The 17,349-nt window shown below is 37.6% G+C and overlaps 1 protein-coding gene across 2 annotated transcripts in view; it reads right to left on the reverse strand.

Moving 5' to 3' along the window:
* Map4k5 (mitogen-activated protein kinase kinase kinase kinase 5) overlaps positions 1 to 17,349 on the reverse strand; it is an 80,431-nt gene that overhangs the window by 49,935 nt on the left and 13,147 nt on the right. For both annotated transcript variants that reach the window (XM_090345070.1, XM_090345071.1), the window contains exon 2: positions 7,177 to 7,234. In XM_090345070.1, the coding sequence (XP_090201196.1) occupies positions 7,177 to 7,234 (58 nt within the window). The remainder of the gene's footprint in view (positions 1 to 7,176; positions 7,235 to 17,349) is intronic.

Raw genomic sequence — 17,349 nt, forward strand, 5'->3', positions numbered from 1 at the left:
GACTGAAAGACTGACACAAACTATCAATGGAACATGAGTTGGTTCTTTGAAAATGTAGACAATGTTGACAAAGACCTGGCCAAACTAACCAAACCAAAGAAAAAGATGACTTAAAGGTAAAACCGAGTTACTAGCACACATACCACTGAAATCTAGATAGCATTACCAAATTTTCTGGTTTTTTTGTTTTTGCCAGTCCTAGGTCTTGAACTCTGAACCTGAGCACTATCCTTGGGTTTTCTCAAAGATAGACTTAAGCCATGGCACCACTTTGGGCTTTTTCTATGTATATGTTACCGAGGAATCAAACCTGGGTTTTTGTGCATACTAGGCAAGTATTCTACTACTAGGACAAACTCTCAGCTCCATCATTAGCGAATGTTTCTAAAAACTTAAATTCAAAATAAATTGGAAAATGTACAAAATCCAGATAAGTTTCTAAAAACATATAACCTACCAAAACGGATTCAAGAGTATACAAACAACATAAACACAAGCCAAACAATGAAACTAAAGCACTTAGCCTGGTGCTGGTAGCTCATGGCTCTAATCTTAGTTATTGAGGAGGCTGATATGAGGACTACAGTTCAAAGCCAGCCTGGGTAGAAAAGTCTGTAAGACTTTTATCTCTAATTAACCATCAGAAAACCAGAAGTGGAACTGTGGCTCTAGTTGGTAGAGTGCTACCCTTCAGCAGAAAAGCTCAGGGACAGTGTCCTGGCCTTGAGCTTAAATCCCACAACCAACGATAGCGGCAGCAAAACCCAACTGAAGCACTTAATTAAAGTATCTCAACCAAGAAAAGCCTAGGACTGGACAATTCACTGTTGAATTTTATCAGACCTTCAAAGAAAATCTAATACCAATGCTCCTTAAACTATTTCACAATATAGAAAGGGAAGAAATGCCACCAAGCTCATTTTATGAAGCCAGAATTGGACATCAAAACAAGAACAAGAACAAGGGGGGTGGGGCCTCTAACAAGCCAGGTGGTGGTGGTTCACACCCATAATTCCAGCTACTCAAGAGGCTGCAATCTGAGGATCATGGTTCAAAGTCAGCCCAGGCAGAAAAATCTGTGAGATGCTCATTTCTAATAAACTACTCAGAAAAGGCTGGAAGTGGTGATATGGCTCAAGTAGTAGAGTACTAGCCTTGACCAAAAGAAGCTCAGGGACAGCACCCAGTCCATAAGTTTTTCAAGCCCTAATACTAACACAAAACAACAACAAAAGAGACAACAATTTCTTTGAACACAGACGAAAAAAATTCTCAATAAAGCACCTGCAAATTGAATAAAACAACATATTACAAAGGTTACACATCATAATCAGGTTGATTTTATTCCAGGGACAAAAGGATGATCCAACACACACCGATAACTAATACAGTAAATAAATAAAATCAAAGACAAAAATTACAGAAGTCTATCAATAAATGAACAAAGTCCCTTTGACAAAATTCAGCATTCCAGACCAGGAGTCTGGCCTAGTGGACAGTATTTGCCTTGCATGCACAAAGGCCCAGGTTCGATTCCTCGGTACCACATACAAAGAAAAATGCTGGAAGTGGTGGTGTGGCTCAACTGGTCAAGTTCTGGCCTTGAGAAAGTCCAAGGACAGTACTCAGGCCCTGATCTCAAGCCCAGGACTGGCAAAAAAATAAAAAAATAAAAAAAAAATCAGCATTCCTCCATGATAAAAGTCTTGAAACTAAGAACAGAAGTATCCTACCTTGACATAATACAGCCTATATATGGCAAACCCACAGCCAATTATACCATAAGGGAGAAACTAAAACCATTTCCTCTAAATTCAGGAATCAGACAAGATGTCCAATATAGTGCTTGAATTCTTAACAAGATCAGTAACACAAGAAAAACAAGAAATTCCTAAGAAAAGATTAAATCCAGGGGTGGGGAGTTAGGCCTAATGGTAGAATGCTTGCCTAGCATGCATGAAGACTCAGGTTTAATTCCTCAGTGCCACATACACAGAAAAAGCCGGAAATGGTGCTGTGGCTTACGTGGGAGAGTGCTAGCCTTGAGAAAGTTCCAACGACAGTGCTCAGGCCCTGAGTTCAAGCCTTAGGACTGGCAAAAAAAAAATTAACTCCAATTATCTCTATCAGCAGATATGATGCTATATTTAAAAGACCTTAAATACTCGATCAAAAAAACTATTAGATCTGACAAACACATTCAACAAAATAGCAGGTGCAAAATTAATACCTAAGAATTAGTAGCTTTTCTATTCACAACAAACATAATGAGGAGAAAACAAGGAAGACAATCTCACTAATAACAGCATCCAAATAAGAATAGCCCTTTTTACCAATACAAAGCAACAAATACTTAGGAATAAATCTAACCAACAACTCGGAAGGTCTCTACAGTGAAAACTACAAAACACATTGAAGAAATTAAGACATTAGAAGATGGAAGAATTTCCATGTTTGTGAATCTTTTGTGTATATAATTACAAGGTTTCTTATATCATATGTACAAACTGGACTTGTATGCCACAGTTTCACATACTACTTTCATTCAATAGTATTTGTACTCACTGTTCATGTCATTCAAAATAATCTAAAAAGAATCCATTTTCAAAATAACAAGTGAATTTATGTTTTTGGTGAATGATCTTAAGTGTTGAAACACTAAAGATTCTACCAAAAATTTATTAGAACTGATAAATTTAGCAAACTACAGAATATTAAAATCGGCATATAAAGGCAAATGTATTTCTACATACGAGTGAACCACCAGAAAAGAAAATTAAGAAAATTTCACTTATTATAGCACCAAAGAAGTAAAATACCTAGAAATAAATTGAGCCAAGGAAATGCAAGATTTGTTCACCAAGAACTACAAAACATTGTCAAAAGAAATTAAAGTCACAAGTAAATGGAGACATTTAATGTTCATATACAAGAAGAGTTAGTATTGTTGAAAAACCAATTTTCCAAATCTGATAATCTTTATGAAAATTCCAATGGCATATTTTGTGGAAACAAAAAAGAATCATTTTGAAATTTGCCAAAACAATCTTGAAGGTGAACAATCTTGAAGGTGAAGGAATAACAAACTCAGAAATAAAGCCTCATATTGTGACCAAATAATCTTCAACAAGAATATAAAGATCAAGAGAAAAAGGACAATGTATTTTTTTTAAGTGTTAAGGAGTGGGATGTAGCTCAGTGGCAAAGTACTTGCCTGGCAAGTGCAACATCTTGAGTTTGATCCCCAGTACCAAAAAAAGAGAAGTGTTGGGAAGAGTAGATATCCACATAGAAAAGAATAAAGATAGAACTTCACCTAAATCACATACAAAACTAGAAAAGACCTACATGTTAAGACACTAAACTCTGAAACTCTTAGAATTAATTCTAGAAAAAGCATCTTAATGTTGGATTTGAAAAGAATTCCTTGAATGTGACACCAAAAGCACATGTAGCAAAAACAAAAACCAATAAATAAGACAACAGCAAACTTTAAAACTTATGTTTATCTGAGGACACAATCAATAGGATGCAACGACAAACTGAGAATCAGGTAAAAATATTTGTAAACACTATATCTGATAGGAGTTAATATTTGGAATACATTAAAAAAACAGAACACTCATGTAACTCAACAATTAAAAGCAAAGGTACTATATGATCCTACTTAAAATCCTACACCATATTTGTCTGTTAAGTTTCACATATCTATGAAAAACAGTGCCACGCTGATTTGTGGCACTATTAATCATCTATCTATCTTCCTTCCTTCCTTCCTTCCTTCCTTCCTTCCTTCCTTCCTTCCTTCCTTCCTTCCTTATTTCCTTCCTTCCTTCCTCCCTCCCTCCCTCCCTCCCTCCTTCCCTCCCTCCCTTCTTCCCTTCCTCTGTCTCTCTCTTTCCTTCTCCCTCTCCTCACCCCCTCTTTTTGCCAGTCCTGGGCTTGAGCTCAGGGCCTGAGCACTGTCTTTGGGCTTTCTCAAGGCTAGAGCTTCATCACTTTAGCCACAGCACCACTTCTGGCTTTTCTATGTATGTGGTACCAAGGAATTGAACCTGGGTGGGTCATTGTACATGCTAGATAAGCACTCTACCACTAGGCCAAACTTCCGGCCCCAGTGAATTTCTTTCAAACGCTGGAACTTTTATTTTGAATGATAGTAATGAAATAGGAGTATTTGTATATACTCATATAATCCTAGCTACTCAGAAGGCAGAGGCAAGAAGACAGGGAGTAGATCTTATTTCAAAACAAAACAAAAAACTCCTAAGGGCTGAGGGATTTGTGGCTCAAGTTACTAAAGAGCTTGCCTATCAGGTACTCTAGGTACTAAGTTCACTCCCCAGTACCACAAAGAAATAAAGGAAGAAGGAGGTAGAGAAGATGAGATTGGTTGGACCATATCATAAATATGAGTGGAAGTGTAGCAGTGTAACATTGACAACCCCCTCTGTATATTTAATATAAGCTAGTAAAAAACAAAAAAAAAACTTTTTCTGATGAGCCAAATGGATGTGGTTTTTTTTTGGGGGGGGGGTGGTCATGGGACTTGAACTCTGGGACTGTTGTCCCTGAGCTCTTCAGCTCAAGGCTACCACCCTACCCTTGAACCACAGCAAAACATACCTTTTATTTTTTTCTAGTGGTTAATTGGAAATAAGAGTCTCACAGCTTTGTAGTGTCCTGGATGGCTTTGAAACAAGATCCTCTGATCTCAGCCTCCTGAGTAGCTAGGATTTACAGGCGTGAGCTACCATGCCCAGCTTGAATGTAGATTTTAATGAAATATTATTTCAATAAAATGTATTTCTTCTGCCATTTTTATTGGGATCCAGAATAAAAGAAAAAAGTTAACTTTGACCTTTTCCCATTTACTCTATTTTCTCTGCTTATAGTTCAAGGAAAAGGATTTCCTGGCAGTATAAAAACTTTTAAACATCTATTCAAAGATATTTAAAGATTCCTATTTATTTTGAAACAACTGCCTGGCAAGTGAAAGGCTCTGATTTCAAACCCTAGTATCAACAAGAAAAGAAGGAAGGAAGAAAAATAACAAAATAAAGGAAAGAAGGATAGGAGAGAGGAGAAAGAGGAGGTGGGAAGAGATTCACTTCTGAAATATAGCTATCTCCAGATACTCTAAAAAGTACCAAAGTCATGTTGGCAAGTAATTGTCTTTTAGTGTCTTTCTATGTAATTCTAGAACAGTTCACGTATTAAATCATTACAAGGAAGCATTCTGTATTGTACTGGCTTCAGTACAATTTTACAAATCTGTTAAATATAGTTAAGAATTCACTTTTGAATTGGGTGTAGTGGCTCACATCCATAATCCTAGCTACTTGAAATATGAATACTGGGAAGATCATGGTCCAGGGTTAACCCAGACCAAAAAAAAGTTAGATATCGCCTCTCAATCAATAAGCTGGGTATGGTGATGTGAACCTGTCTCCGTTATTTGGAAGGCATGATAAACAGGACAGTGGTCTAGACAAGTGCAACCAAAAACAAGAGATCCCACCCAAAAATAACTAAAAGCAACACAACCTTTTTATCACCAAGAAAAGAAGGAAGAAAAGGAGAAAGAACAAAATGAAGGAAAGAAGGATGAAGAATGGGAGGGTGGGTACGAATTCACTTCTGAAATACAACTAACTCCAGCTACTTTTTTTTTTTTGCCAGTCCTTGGGCTTTCTCAAGGCTAGTGGTCTGCCACTTGAGCCACACCACCACTTCTGGCTTTTTTCTATGTATGTGGTACAAAGGAATCGAACCTGGGTCTTCACGTGTGCTAGGCAAGCACTCCTACCACAAGGCCAAACTCCTGGCCTCCAGATACTTTTAAAAGTATGTAAACTGAATGATGGGAAAATTCACTGGCAAAGCATTGCACTTCTGACCTAAACAATTCTAAACATTTCTTGAGTTTGTTCTAAAGAGTAAAAAAACACCATCTACTTTAGCTTGAAAAAAAAGGCAAAACAAAAGACTTCTAATTTACTCTCATAAGTACCTTCTTTTTTTTCTTTGATAAAAATAATTTAATGTGAACCTTGCTTATGAGTATAAGCAAGGAGCATGGCCTAGTGGTGGAGTGCTTGCCTAGCATGCACAAAGCCCTGAGTTCAATTCCTCGGAATCACATACACAGAAAACTGGAAGTGGGGCTGTGGCTCAAGTGGTAGAGTGCTAGCCTTGAAAAAGCACAAGGACAGTGCCCAGGCCCTGAGTTTATGCCCCAATCACAGTAATCAAAACCAGAATAGTATTGAACAAGGAAGGCGGTTTGCAGGGGGAAAGTCACTAGAACAGGACACAAAAGCCATTTTTATACAAAATTTAGTTTTGAGAATTAATGTATTTCCAAATCTGTCGATATGATGGAATTTGTAGTAATGGTTTCAGAGAACTGTCTAGCTATTCGAAAAACAATATACCTATATCTTTTTTACACTCCTTAAACTAATTCTTTAAAAAATTTAACATTGTTATGATATACAGAGGGGTTACAGCTACATAAGTCAAGTAAAGAATACATTTCTTTTTGGACAATGTCTCCCCTTCCAATATTCTCTCCCACTTTTTCCCTCTATCACCATAAAATGATGCTTGACAGAAAAACATTTAAATTTTGGAAGGAATCAACTGCTTTAAAGCCCTATGTTTAGGAAAACAAAACAAGAGAGAAAGGAAAACTAACCAAAGAGGAAGGAAAATTAAATTACTTTTATATGGACAAGAAAAGTATGATATACAGGGTTGAAAGATGGTATCCACATAAATAAATAAATAAATGGATAGGGAAGAACTATGGCATATGCTTTTAAATCATTTGTTTGTCACTCATGGGGCTTGAACTCAGGGCCTGCACACTTTCCCTAAACTCTTTTGCTCAAGGCTAGTGCTCTACCTCTTTGAGTCACAGGCACCACCTCTGGTTTTCTGGTAGTTAATAGAAAATAAAGAGTCTCATGGACTTTCCTACCTGGGAAAAACCACGATCTTCAGATCTTAGCCTCCTGAGAAGATATGATTACAGGTATGAGCTACTAGTACCTCACTTAAATCTTATATTTAAGATATAAGAAAACAGTTCAAAATTGTCTTGACAATTTTAATATATAATAGGTTAGGTCTGATGTATAGCATCTCCATCCTCTCCCCCAAATTACATACCAGGCTCCAGCTTGATGATTTTTACCGCAGCTAACTCTCCTGTATGGACATTTCTGGCCTAAAAATGCAAAAACAAAAATTTAAGTTTGTTAACTACATAAATACTATTTGGTACTGTATTTTAATTACTTATCAACTTGTAACAAAATAAAACTCCTAAATCTTTTTCAATAAAATGAATATATTTACTTTCCTATTGAAGGAAAACAGACAAGCCCCCAAATTATTTTAATTGCCTTTATTCCTGATACTCAGTTATGAGTAATTTATACAGTAGTTTAAAGTTTATGAGCTGCTTTTTTAGCATACTTCCTATAAGTCTTTTCTTTACACTTATATTTTCAATAAAAACAGAAGGAACCTATAGCTGGAAAGAAGAGTTATGCTATTATACAACCGTAGTATCTATCTTTTAAAAAGCTCTAACCATGAATTTTTTTTTGCTTCTTTTTTTTTTGGTTGTAGGACTTGAACTCTGAGCCTGGACATTGTCCCCAAGTTCTTTAGCTCACAGCTATCACCCTACCCCTTGAGCCCCAGAGCCACTTCCAGTTTTCTGGTGGTTAATTGGAGGTAAGAGTTTCACAGACTTTAGTGCCCAGGCTGGCTCTGAACCACGATCCTCAGATCTCAGTCTCCTGAGTAGCTAGGATTACCCACATGAATTTTCTTTTCTTTTCTTTCTTTTTTTTTGGTACTAGTCCTGGGGTTTGAACTTGGGCCTTGGTGCAGTCCTTGAGTGTTTTTTTTTTTTTTCTTTTTCTACTTGAGGCTAATACTGTACTGCTTCTACGTAAGCCACAATTCTACTTCTGGCTTTTTGGTGGTTAACTGGTTATGAGTCTCAAGGACTTTCCTGCACAGGCTGGCTTTGAATCTTGATACTCAGTTCTCAGCCTCTTAAGTTGCTAGGATTACATGCATGAGCCAGCGCCTGGCTAAATTTTCTTTTAATCAAAAAGTGATACCTGGGAGCAGTGGCTCATGCCTGTAATACTAGCTACTCATGAGGCTAAGATCTGAGAATCTCAGTTCAAAGCTAGCCTGGGTAATAAAGAACATGGAACTCTCATCTCCAATTAATCATTAGAAAACTGGAAGTGGTGCTGTGGTTCAAGGGGTAGGGTGGTAGCCTTGAGCTGAAGAGCTCAGGAACAACGCTGAGGCTCAGAGTTCAAGCTCCATGACCACCACCAACAACAATAAAAAAGTGACAAATGTTTAGAGAGAGATGCTTACTTTGACTTAACATATACATGTATCAAAATATCATATTTATATACAATATGTATGAGATAACATGTATAATTATCATTATTAATTAGAAAACTGGGCATTGGTTGCTCACACCTGTAATCTTACCAGGATACTACGATCTGAGGATTCGAGGTTCAAAGGCAATCTGGGCAAGAAAAAACTTGACACTCATATATTCAATTAACAACCAAAAAGCCAGAAACAGTCCTGTGGTTCAAAGTGGTAGAGCACTAGCATTGAACACATTTCTGGGACAGTGCTTAGGCACTGAGTTCAAGCAAGCCCCAAGACCAGTACACACACACACACACACACACACACACACACACACACACACACACACACATACACACAGAGTGTCATGGTACAAGCTTGTAGTCCTAATTTACTGGAGATGTGAGACTCACATGAGTTTGAATTTGTCATGTAAATCAACTTTGAGTTTAAGGCCAACAAGTAAAATTTTCACACAGTCAAAAAAATCTTATTGTTTTTGTTTACATTATAAACATAATCACAGGAAAATAATATCTAGCTAGGTGCTGGTAGCTCAAACCCTTAATATTAACTACTCAGGAGTCTCTGATCTGAGAATTTTAGAAAAGTCTAAGACTCCAATTTGAAGTAATCAGCAAAATGGTGGGCTGAGGTTGCTCTAGTAGTAGAAGTCAACAAGGCTGAGCAAGTGTCTTGTGTTTACACCCTGGAACTGGCACCAAAAAAAATTTTATTTTACCCTAAGATCCAAAGACAAAAGTTAACTTTTAAGCATTTGTACTTTTCTCATACACACATGTATGAGACTGTATGTGTATGGCAGGGGTAACGGGGTAGGAACGAGGTTTTCAAGAAAAGAAAACATTAATTCCTCCTCCACCCATAACTGGTCCTTAAAGTCTCACCCAAGATCACATTAGGGAAACAGGATCACAGACCAGGAGAGTCTCACATTCTATATTCTCTCCCTTTCTGGACCTTAACAAACAACAAAAACTGCTTGGCTGTGCACTGATGGCTTATGTTTATAATACAGAGTGCTAATAGTTTGTCAGTCTCTTATAAAACTAAACATAGACCTGGCACCAATGGCTCACACCTGTAATTCTAGTTGAGATCAGAAGATCTCAGTTGGAAGCCAGCCTAGGTAGACAAATCTGTAAGATTCTTAATCTCCAAATAACCAGCAAAAGTCTAAAAGAGTTGTGGCTCTAGTAGAAGAGCACTATCCTTGAGCAAAAAAAGCCAAGTCAGAGCACATGACCCTGAGTTCAAGTCCCAGAAACAGCATTAAAAAAAAAATCAACATAGTTTAACCATATGATTCAGCAATCCCCACTCTTAGGCATGTACCCAACTGAGGCCAAACATGTCTACGCAAAAATCTGTACACAAATGCTTATGACAGCCTATTTACCATTGCAAAAAACAAGAAGCAGTCAATGGCATCCTTCAATAGATGAATGACTAAACAAAATATGTACATTGAAATATTATTATTCCAGGAAACAAAGAAATGGACCACTAAGCCACATGAGGGAATCTTAAATGCATACTGTAAACTAAAAGAACAGTCTGAGAAAAAAGGCTACATACTATATGACCCAGCTTAGATGATACTTTGGGAAAGATAAAACTATAGAGACAATAAAAACAAAAGGCAATGGTTGCCAAGGAAAGGTTTATGGAGTTCAGAAGAAGTTAATGTGTGACATACTGAAGATTATAGGACAGTATTACTATTCAGTATGAAATCATAATGATGGACCATTCCGATGCAGTTGTCAAAACCCATACACAGCACAAAGAATGAACCTTAATGTTAACTATGGACTAAAGCCATAACAATATATCACACTAATTGAAGATGCTAAGAAAAAGGGAAATTGTGTGCTGGTTAAAAGAGGGATAAACTTAACCAGCTCATTTATTCCGTGTGTCCAAAACTGTCCCCCAAATTAAAATATATTCAAAATTACTTTTAAAGAAATACATATATTTCAGACACATTTCTGAGTCAATTTTTAGGATTAGAGTCTCCACAAACATACACGGACCAAGGACATTTGGACTTTCTTCTAGAGGGGCTCAATCAGAGAACAAAGATGGCATCTTAGAACTCAGCTACACCATGTAGAAACTAAAATACATGTAATTACAGGAGTAAAGAGTAAAGAATATAAACTGCAATCCCCACTCTTAGGAATACTTAAATCACAGTCTCCACTTTGAAGACATTTTTTGTATTTTCCAAAGAAATGATGGGTAAATGTTTGCACCCTGTAATTTTCCAGCTGAATTTAACAGAGAGAGAGAGAGAGAGAGAGAGAGAGAGAGAGAGAGAGAGAGAGAGAGAGAGAGAGAGAGAGAGAGAGAGAGAATATATGCAGTACCAGGCTCTTTTATGATGAAAGGCAAAGAGGCGTTCAGGAGGAAAGACACACACACACACACACACACACACACACACACACACACACACACACACAAACAACAAAAATATAAAAACTTCTGGGCCAGGAGTTTGGCCTAGTGGTTACAGTGCTTGCCTGGCATGCAGGAAGACCCGGGTTCGATTCCTCGGTACCACATATAGAAAAAAAGCCGGAAGTGGTGCTGAGGCTCAAGTGGTAGAGCTCTAGCCTTGAGAAAGTCCAAGGACAGGGCTCAGGCCCTGAGCTCAAGCCCAGGACTGGCAAAAAAAAAATATGTATATATATATATATATATATATATATATAAACTTCTAAACAGAGACTTTACAAATTCAGTTAATTTCAAGAGTTGATTTTTCCCCCCTTAAATGTAAATTTTATAATGCAAGCCAAAGGAATTTCAAATTCTGGAATGTCATTTTTGAAATACCAATACTATTCTCCAGCAAGTAAAATATCATATTCTTACTCTTATTTTTAACTTTAATATAACCGTTTGAAAATTTTGCATGTTTACAAATGGAACTAACTGAAGTTACATAGCACCTCTTCAGGGAGATAGTCAGACTCAGTGGCTCATGCCTGTAATCTCAACAACTCAGGAGGCAGGCTTAAAGTTTATAACATTCCATTTCAAGAAAAACAATCTGGATATGGTGGCTTGCACCAGCTTCATAGGATGTATAAGTCTACTTATGGTCCATGCCTGCTGTTACAAAAATACTAAAATAACCAAAGCAAAAAGGGTATGGCATAAGTGGTAGAGCATCTGCTAGCAAGCATGAGCCTTATAGTTCTAAACAAAAGGATTTAAATGGATTACCAATCCTACTTATTTTAGGGGGTTACTGGTATATATTAAGGGTAAAACCTAAGACTATATTAAACACCAATCCAATAAAATGTACTTGTCCAGTTCTCTTAATTAATTTATCACTCAGGGCTAAAATTATTAGGTTTTGTGACAAAAGGGAAGCAATAAATGGAATCAATGTCACAATGAAACCCAAGAATCTTTCCAATAAAGTTAAGCTTCCTTGTCAATGTATTTTCCTTTTATTAATTTATACTTCCTATGTACATTTTAATGCAAACCTTGTCTTTGACATTTAACTATGTAAGTTACCTATTGATTTCTACTTAGACCACAAAAATTAAGATGCTTGATCTTCCTAATTAAACCATTTTTATTTCAAATTATATAGTTGTAATTTTGTGAACCATGACTCTTTTCACTGCTATGAAGTTGCTTTCTGTCGGTCGTGGAGCTTGAACTCTGGGCCTGGGTGTTGTCCCTGAGCTCTTCAGCACTAGGCTTGCCATCCTATCCCACAGCACCACTTCCAGTTTTCTGGTGGTTAGTTGGAAATAAGGGTCTCACATCCTTTGTGCCTGGGCTGGCTTTGAACCTCGATCCTCAGATCTCAGCCTCCTGATTAGCTAGGATTACAGGTGTGAGCCACTGCACCTGGCTGCTATAAAATTTTTAATGTAACTAAAAATAGTTTATTTGAAGACAAGTCTACATAATTCACATGTTTTTCACATGTACAATTTACAATATATCATAGTAGCTGTGAAGGTGGAAGATATATATATTTTTTTTTTTGGTCAGTCCTGGGCTTCAAGATAATCTTTACAACAAATACAATGGCAAGTAAAGAGAATTAACTAAGAGCTATGGCAGCCAAGATGGTCATCATGAGAAGAAATGAAAAACGTATATTCCAACACCTCAAGGCCCTCATCCCATTCCTAGTTAACTTTTTTTTACTTAGTTTTGGAGTTACAAAACTTTCTATGAAGCCAATGAGGGGGCAGCATCAGTGTTTCATAATCTCTCTTCTCCCAAAAATATTATTTAATGTAATAATAGAAAATCTGGACATCTCAATAGTTTGCAAGCCACCTTTAGTCACCAACAATTGTGCTTCAGGGTCAGAATTACAATTTGCAAGTTTAAGAATTGTAATTACAGTACAAAGATAGCAACACAGCATCTCCAAAGCTTGAAAATGCAAAGCAGCATTATGAGAATTGTTGTGCTTCACTGATTCTTCATGCAGAAGGGTTTACACAATACCTGAGTTGACAGGAACATACTGCTGAAAATCACAAAGTATAGCTATCACTGCTGTTCAGGAGGCGACAGAGCAGTAAAAACTTTGAATATAGTCCCTTTAAATATGAAGGGATTATTCCATTAAAATAGGGCCGGAGTTTGCCCTAGTGGTAGAGTGCTTGCCTAGCATGCACGAAGACCAGGGTTCGATTCCTAGGAACCACATACATAGAAAAAAAAAAACAAAACAGAAGTGGTGCTGAGGCTCAAGTGGTAGAGCCCTAGCCTTGAGAAAGTCCAAGGACAGTGTTTAGGCACTGAGCTCAAGCCCAGTACCAGCAAAAAACCAAAAAAACAAAAAAACAGTAGCTGGTCCACAAAAGTAGTGAACAGTAACATTCCAGGCTAGAAAACTTCTATTATCTGCTGGGTACCAGTGGCTCACGAGCTATACAGTAACTGCCATTCAATTTGAGGCCAGTTCGAGCGGAAAACTGTTTGAGACCTTTTCAATAAAGAGCTGAATGTTGTGCTGCAAGCTTATTAAACTAGCTAGGAGGGAGCCTAAAGTAGCTGGATCACATGATAACAAGCAAAATATAGGGCTGGAAACTTAGCTCAGTGGTAAGGGTGTCTGTTGCTTAGCAAGGGACAGGACTCAAGTTCAAACTCCCCTACAAACCAAGCAAAACAAACAAATCTAACCAAACAATACCCCTCTATATTCTATCTTTGGGGTATATTAATTGATTCATTCATGTAGTAACTATTACTGAATACTGACTTCTTCTGTTGATTTGGGGATAAAACAAATTCCTGTCTTCAGGGGCTTTTATAAGTTTATTAAGTGAACAGTAAATACATCACAAACAGTAGTGTAAGACATGTTCTCGGGGTGATAAATTGAACACAGGAGTGTCCTGAATCCAGTCAAAATGTTGGAAGAAAGGTTTCTGGAAAAAAGTAAATGTAGAATGAAACCCAGTGGTCTCATGTAACCCACGGTTACATGGATGTGGCAGAACACTACAAGCCAGGCAAGCCGGGCACGGTGGCTCACGCCTGTAATCCTAGCTACTCAGGAGGCTGAGATCTGAGGATCAAGATTCAAAGCCAGCCTGGGCATAAAAGACCATGGGACTCTTATCTCCAATTAATGTCTAGAAAATGGGAAGTGGGGCTTGGCTCAAGGGTAGGGTGGTAGCCTTTCGCTAAAGAGCTCAAGGACAGTGCCCAGTTCAAGCTCCAGGACCCACCAAAAAAAAACCCAAAACTTTAAAACAAGAGAAAATCTGAGTAAATTAAAGAAGTAAAATTACAAGCCATTAAAGGAACATTAAGGGTGAAGAAGATAAGTGAGAGATAAAAAGATTCCTTTGAAGCTGAGGACAGATTATTATCACCCTTATTTTCTGTAGTTACTATATACCAACCTCTAAAACATCCTTGCTTAATCTTTTAAGACTTAACCTACAGCTTGAAGTTTTCTCTCTGCCCCTTCAGGCATCATTTACTGGGACTTTAACATTCAATCACTCACTGACTTCTCAGTCTTTTGGCCTATGAGATCTTTATTTTAAATCCTACACTTGCTGATCATTTCATCCTACCCTTTCATCTCACTTATTCTAGTTCTCTCATTTCAGCAACTCTTCCACCTCATCAACTAAGTGCCTTAATTTTGGTAGACTGGGTTATTTCCCATCTGACTTCCACACAGTTATTTATGCAAGTCTAGACAAGTGTTCTCTCTCCCACAGGAGTCTGTACTGCTGTTTCTCCCACTACCAAAGCAGGCAAATTCAGAGCCTCAAGTCAAATCTGTCCATATGATTTTTTTATCGCCAGTCACACTCAAGCCTTCTGTTAGGATACTCACTTGTCTCTGAAAAGACTTGTCCCAACGCTTTTCCAATACTTGGTTTATAAGATGAAGAGTTCCTCTAAATGATTATGTAAAGTGAGTTAATTATCTGGAGGCTTGCTTAAAAGGAAAGAAAAAGAAAGGTGGGGTTTAAGTTTTAAAAGTAAGGAATATCTAGCCAGACACCTGTAATTCTAGTCACTCACAAGGTAGAGATCAAGAGGATCATGGTTCAAATCATGAGAAGTCCTGTCTCAACCAATAGCTGAGTGTGCAGGAGGCTGAAATTTGGAAGGTCAAGGTTCTAGGCCTGAAGACATGGCACAGAGATAGCACACTTACCCAGTGGGCATGCAGCCCTGAGTTCAAACCTCAGTACTGCCCATCCCTCCTGGAGAGCGGGGAAAAGATGTGAATTTTGCCATAGTTAATAGGTACAATTTTCTAAAGAATAACTTTCAGAACTCACTAAAACTTCTAAAAACAACTTAGAAAATCTAAGTCCAGAAGAAATATGCTTAAATAGTTAAAGATTTATGAAAATAATCTGTTCAATGATTGTAACCTTATTTACAATATAGAAATACATAATGGGTAAAAACTAGGTGCATTAGGGCTGGGAGTTTGGCCTAGTAGTAGAGTACTTGCCTAGCGTGCACGAAGACTCAGATTCAAGTCCTCGGTACCATTTATATACCAAAAAAAAAAGCCACAAGTGGTGCTGAGGCTCAAGTGGTAGAGGTCTAGCCTTGAGAAAGATCAAGGACAGTGCTTAGGCCCTGAGCTCAAGCCCAGGACTGGCACAAGAAAACAAAACAAACAAAAAAACTAGGTGCTTTGTGACATGTGCCTGTAATTCCAATACCTGGGAAGCTAAGAAAGGACAATCATGAGTGTGAAGCTTGTTTCAAAAATAAACAAGAGGATTGGGAGTGTGGCCTAGTGGTAGAGTGCTTGGCTCGTATGTATGAAGCCCTGGGTTCAATTCCTCAGATCCACATACACAGAAAAAGCCGTAAGTGGTGCTGTAGCTCAAGGTGTAGAGTGCTAGCCTTGAGCAAAAAGTGTCCAAGGGCAGTGCCCAGGCCCTGAGTTCAAGCCCCAGGACTGGCAAAAACAAACAAACAAAAAACCCTGTGCAACTGTATAAGGAAAAATACACACATAGTGAATATGCATATTTATTGAAAATTGTGTTATATTATTTAAGAATTACATTGTCACAAGTGGCCCTGTGACTCAAAGTGGTAGAGCACTAGTCTTGAGCTGAAGTGCACAGGGATAATGCCCATACCCTGAGTTCAAGCCCACAACTGATACTAAAAAAAAAAAAAATTACACTGTCAAGTATATTTATAATTAATATTTTAATCATTATATGTTATGGTTTATTTTTATGTCCTTAATATGAATTTTTAAAAGCCCAGAATAACACACATACATACACACACACACACAGAAAATCAATGTTCTGTAAAAAGGAACATAAAAATTTTTATTTAGGGCTGGGAGTTCAGCCTTGTGGTAGAGTGCTTGCTTGCCTAACATGTATAAAGACCAAGGTTTGATTTCTCGGTATCACATACATAGAAAAGGCTGGAAGTGGTGCTGTGGCTGAAGTGGTAAAGCTCTATCTAGCCTTGAGAAAACCCAAGGACAGTGCTTGGGCCTGAGTTCAAGCCCCAGTACTGGAAAAAAAAATTTTTTTCACTTAAGTCTGTCAGTTTTCTAAAATGATCATATATTAGTGAATTTTAAAATACAGTAAAAATAAGGGAAAGATGGACAAAAGAAGGCAAGGCCTACCATGAACCTATGCTACTGCAGAAAGAACCTAAGCATCTTTCCTACATATTGCAATTGTGAGCTAAAAAATCAAACAGGGGCCGGGAGTTTGGCCTAGTGGTTAAAGTGCTTGCCTAGCATGCACAAAGACTGGGTTCGATCCCTCGGTACCACACACAGAGAAAAAAGCCAAAAGTGGTGCTGAGGCTCAAGTGGTAAAGTTCTAGCCTTGAAAAAATCCAAGGACAGTGCTCAATCCCGGAGCTTAAGCCCAGGACTGGCAGAAAAAAAAAAAAAAAGAGGTCAAACAACAATTGATAAAAACTCACAAAAAGCTACAAAATTTAAAATAATATTAAATTATGCTTACAGTGGATTATTTGATTTTGATGAGAGGGGAACAGGAAGGGGAGCTGGGTTCCTGAGTATGAGAAGTATACAGTGGGGTTCATAAGATACAGTGGAAAGTCAAAGTCCTACTTTGTTTTCCTTAGGCAAACATAACTAGTTAGAGCTGCAGAAAGAAAATTATCCTGTTATCTCCCGAAATCATTCTCATTTTGTTTAATTTATAATTGTAATACAGAATCTAGTCTATAAGCATCAGTTAATCTAAGTAACAGAAGCCATATAGCTAACATTTCAACAGAATTCATAAAATCCTTCAACCTCTCAGCAGAGGGGTGAGGCTGCCAGACCTCATCTGACTATAATTTGCATAAAGCTTACAATGTGATAGGACTATGTGAAGGACTATGTATTTAAGTGTTGAT

The sequence above is a fragment of the Megascapheus bottae genome, chromosome 14 (genome assembly GCF_031878675.1).
Source record: "Megascapheus bottae isolate mThoBot1 chromosome 14, mThoBot2.hap1, whole genome shotgun sequence".
NCBI classification, from domain to species: domain Eukaryota; kingdom Metazoa; phylum Chordata; class Mammalia; order Rodentia; family Geomyidae; genus Megascapheus; species Megascapheus bottae.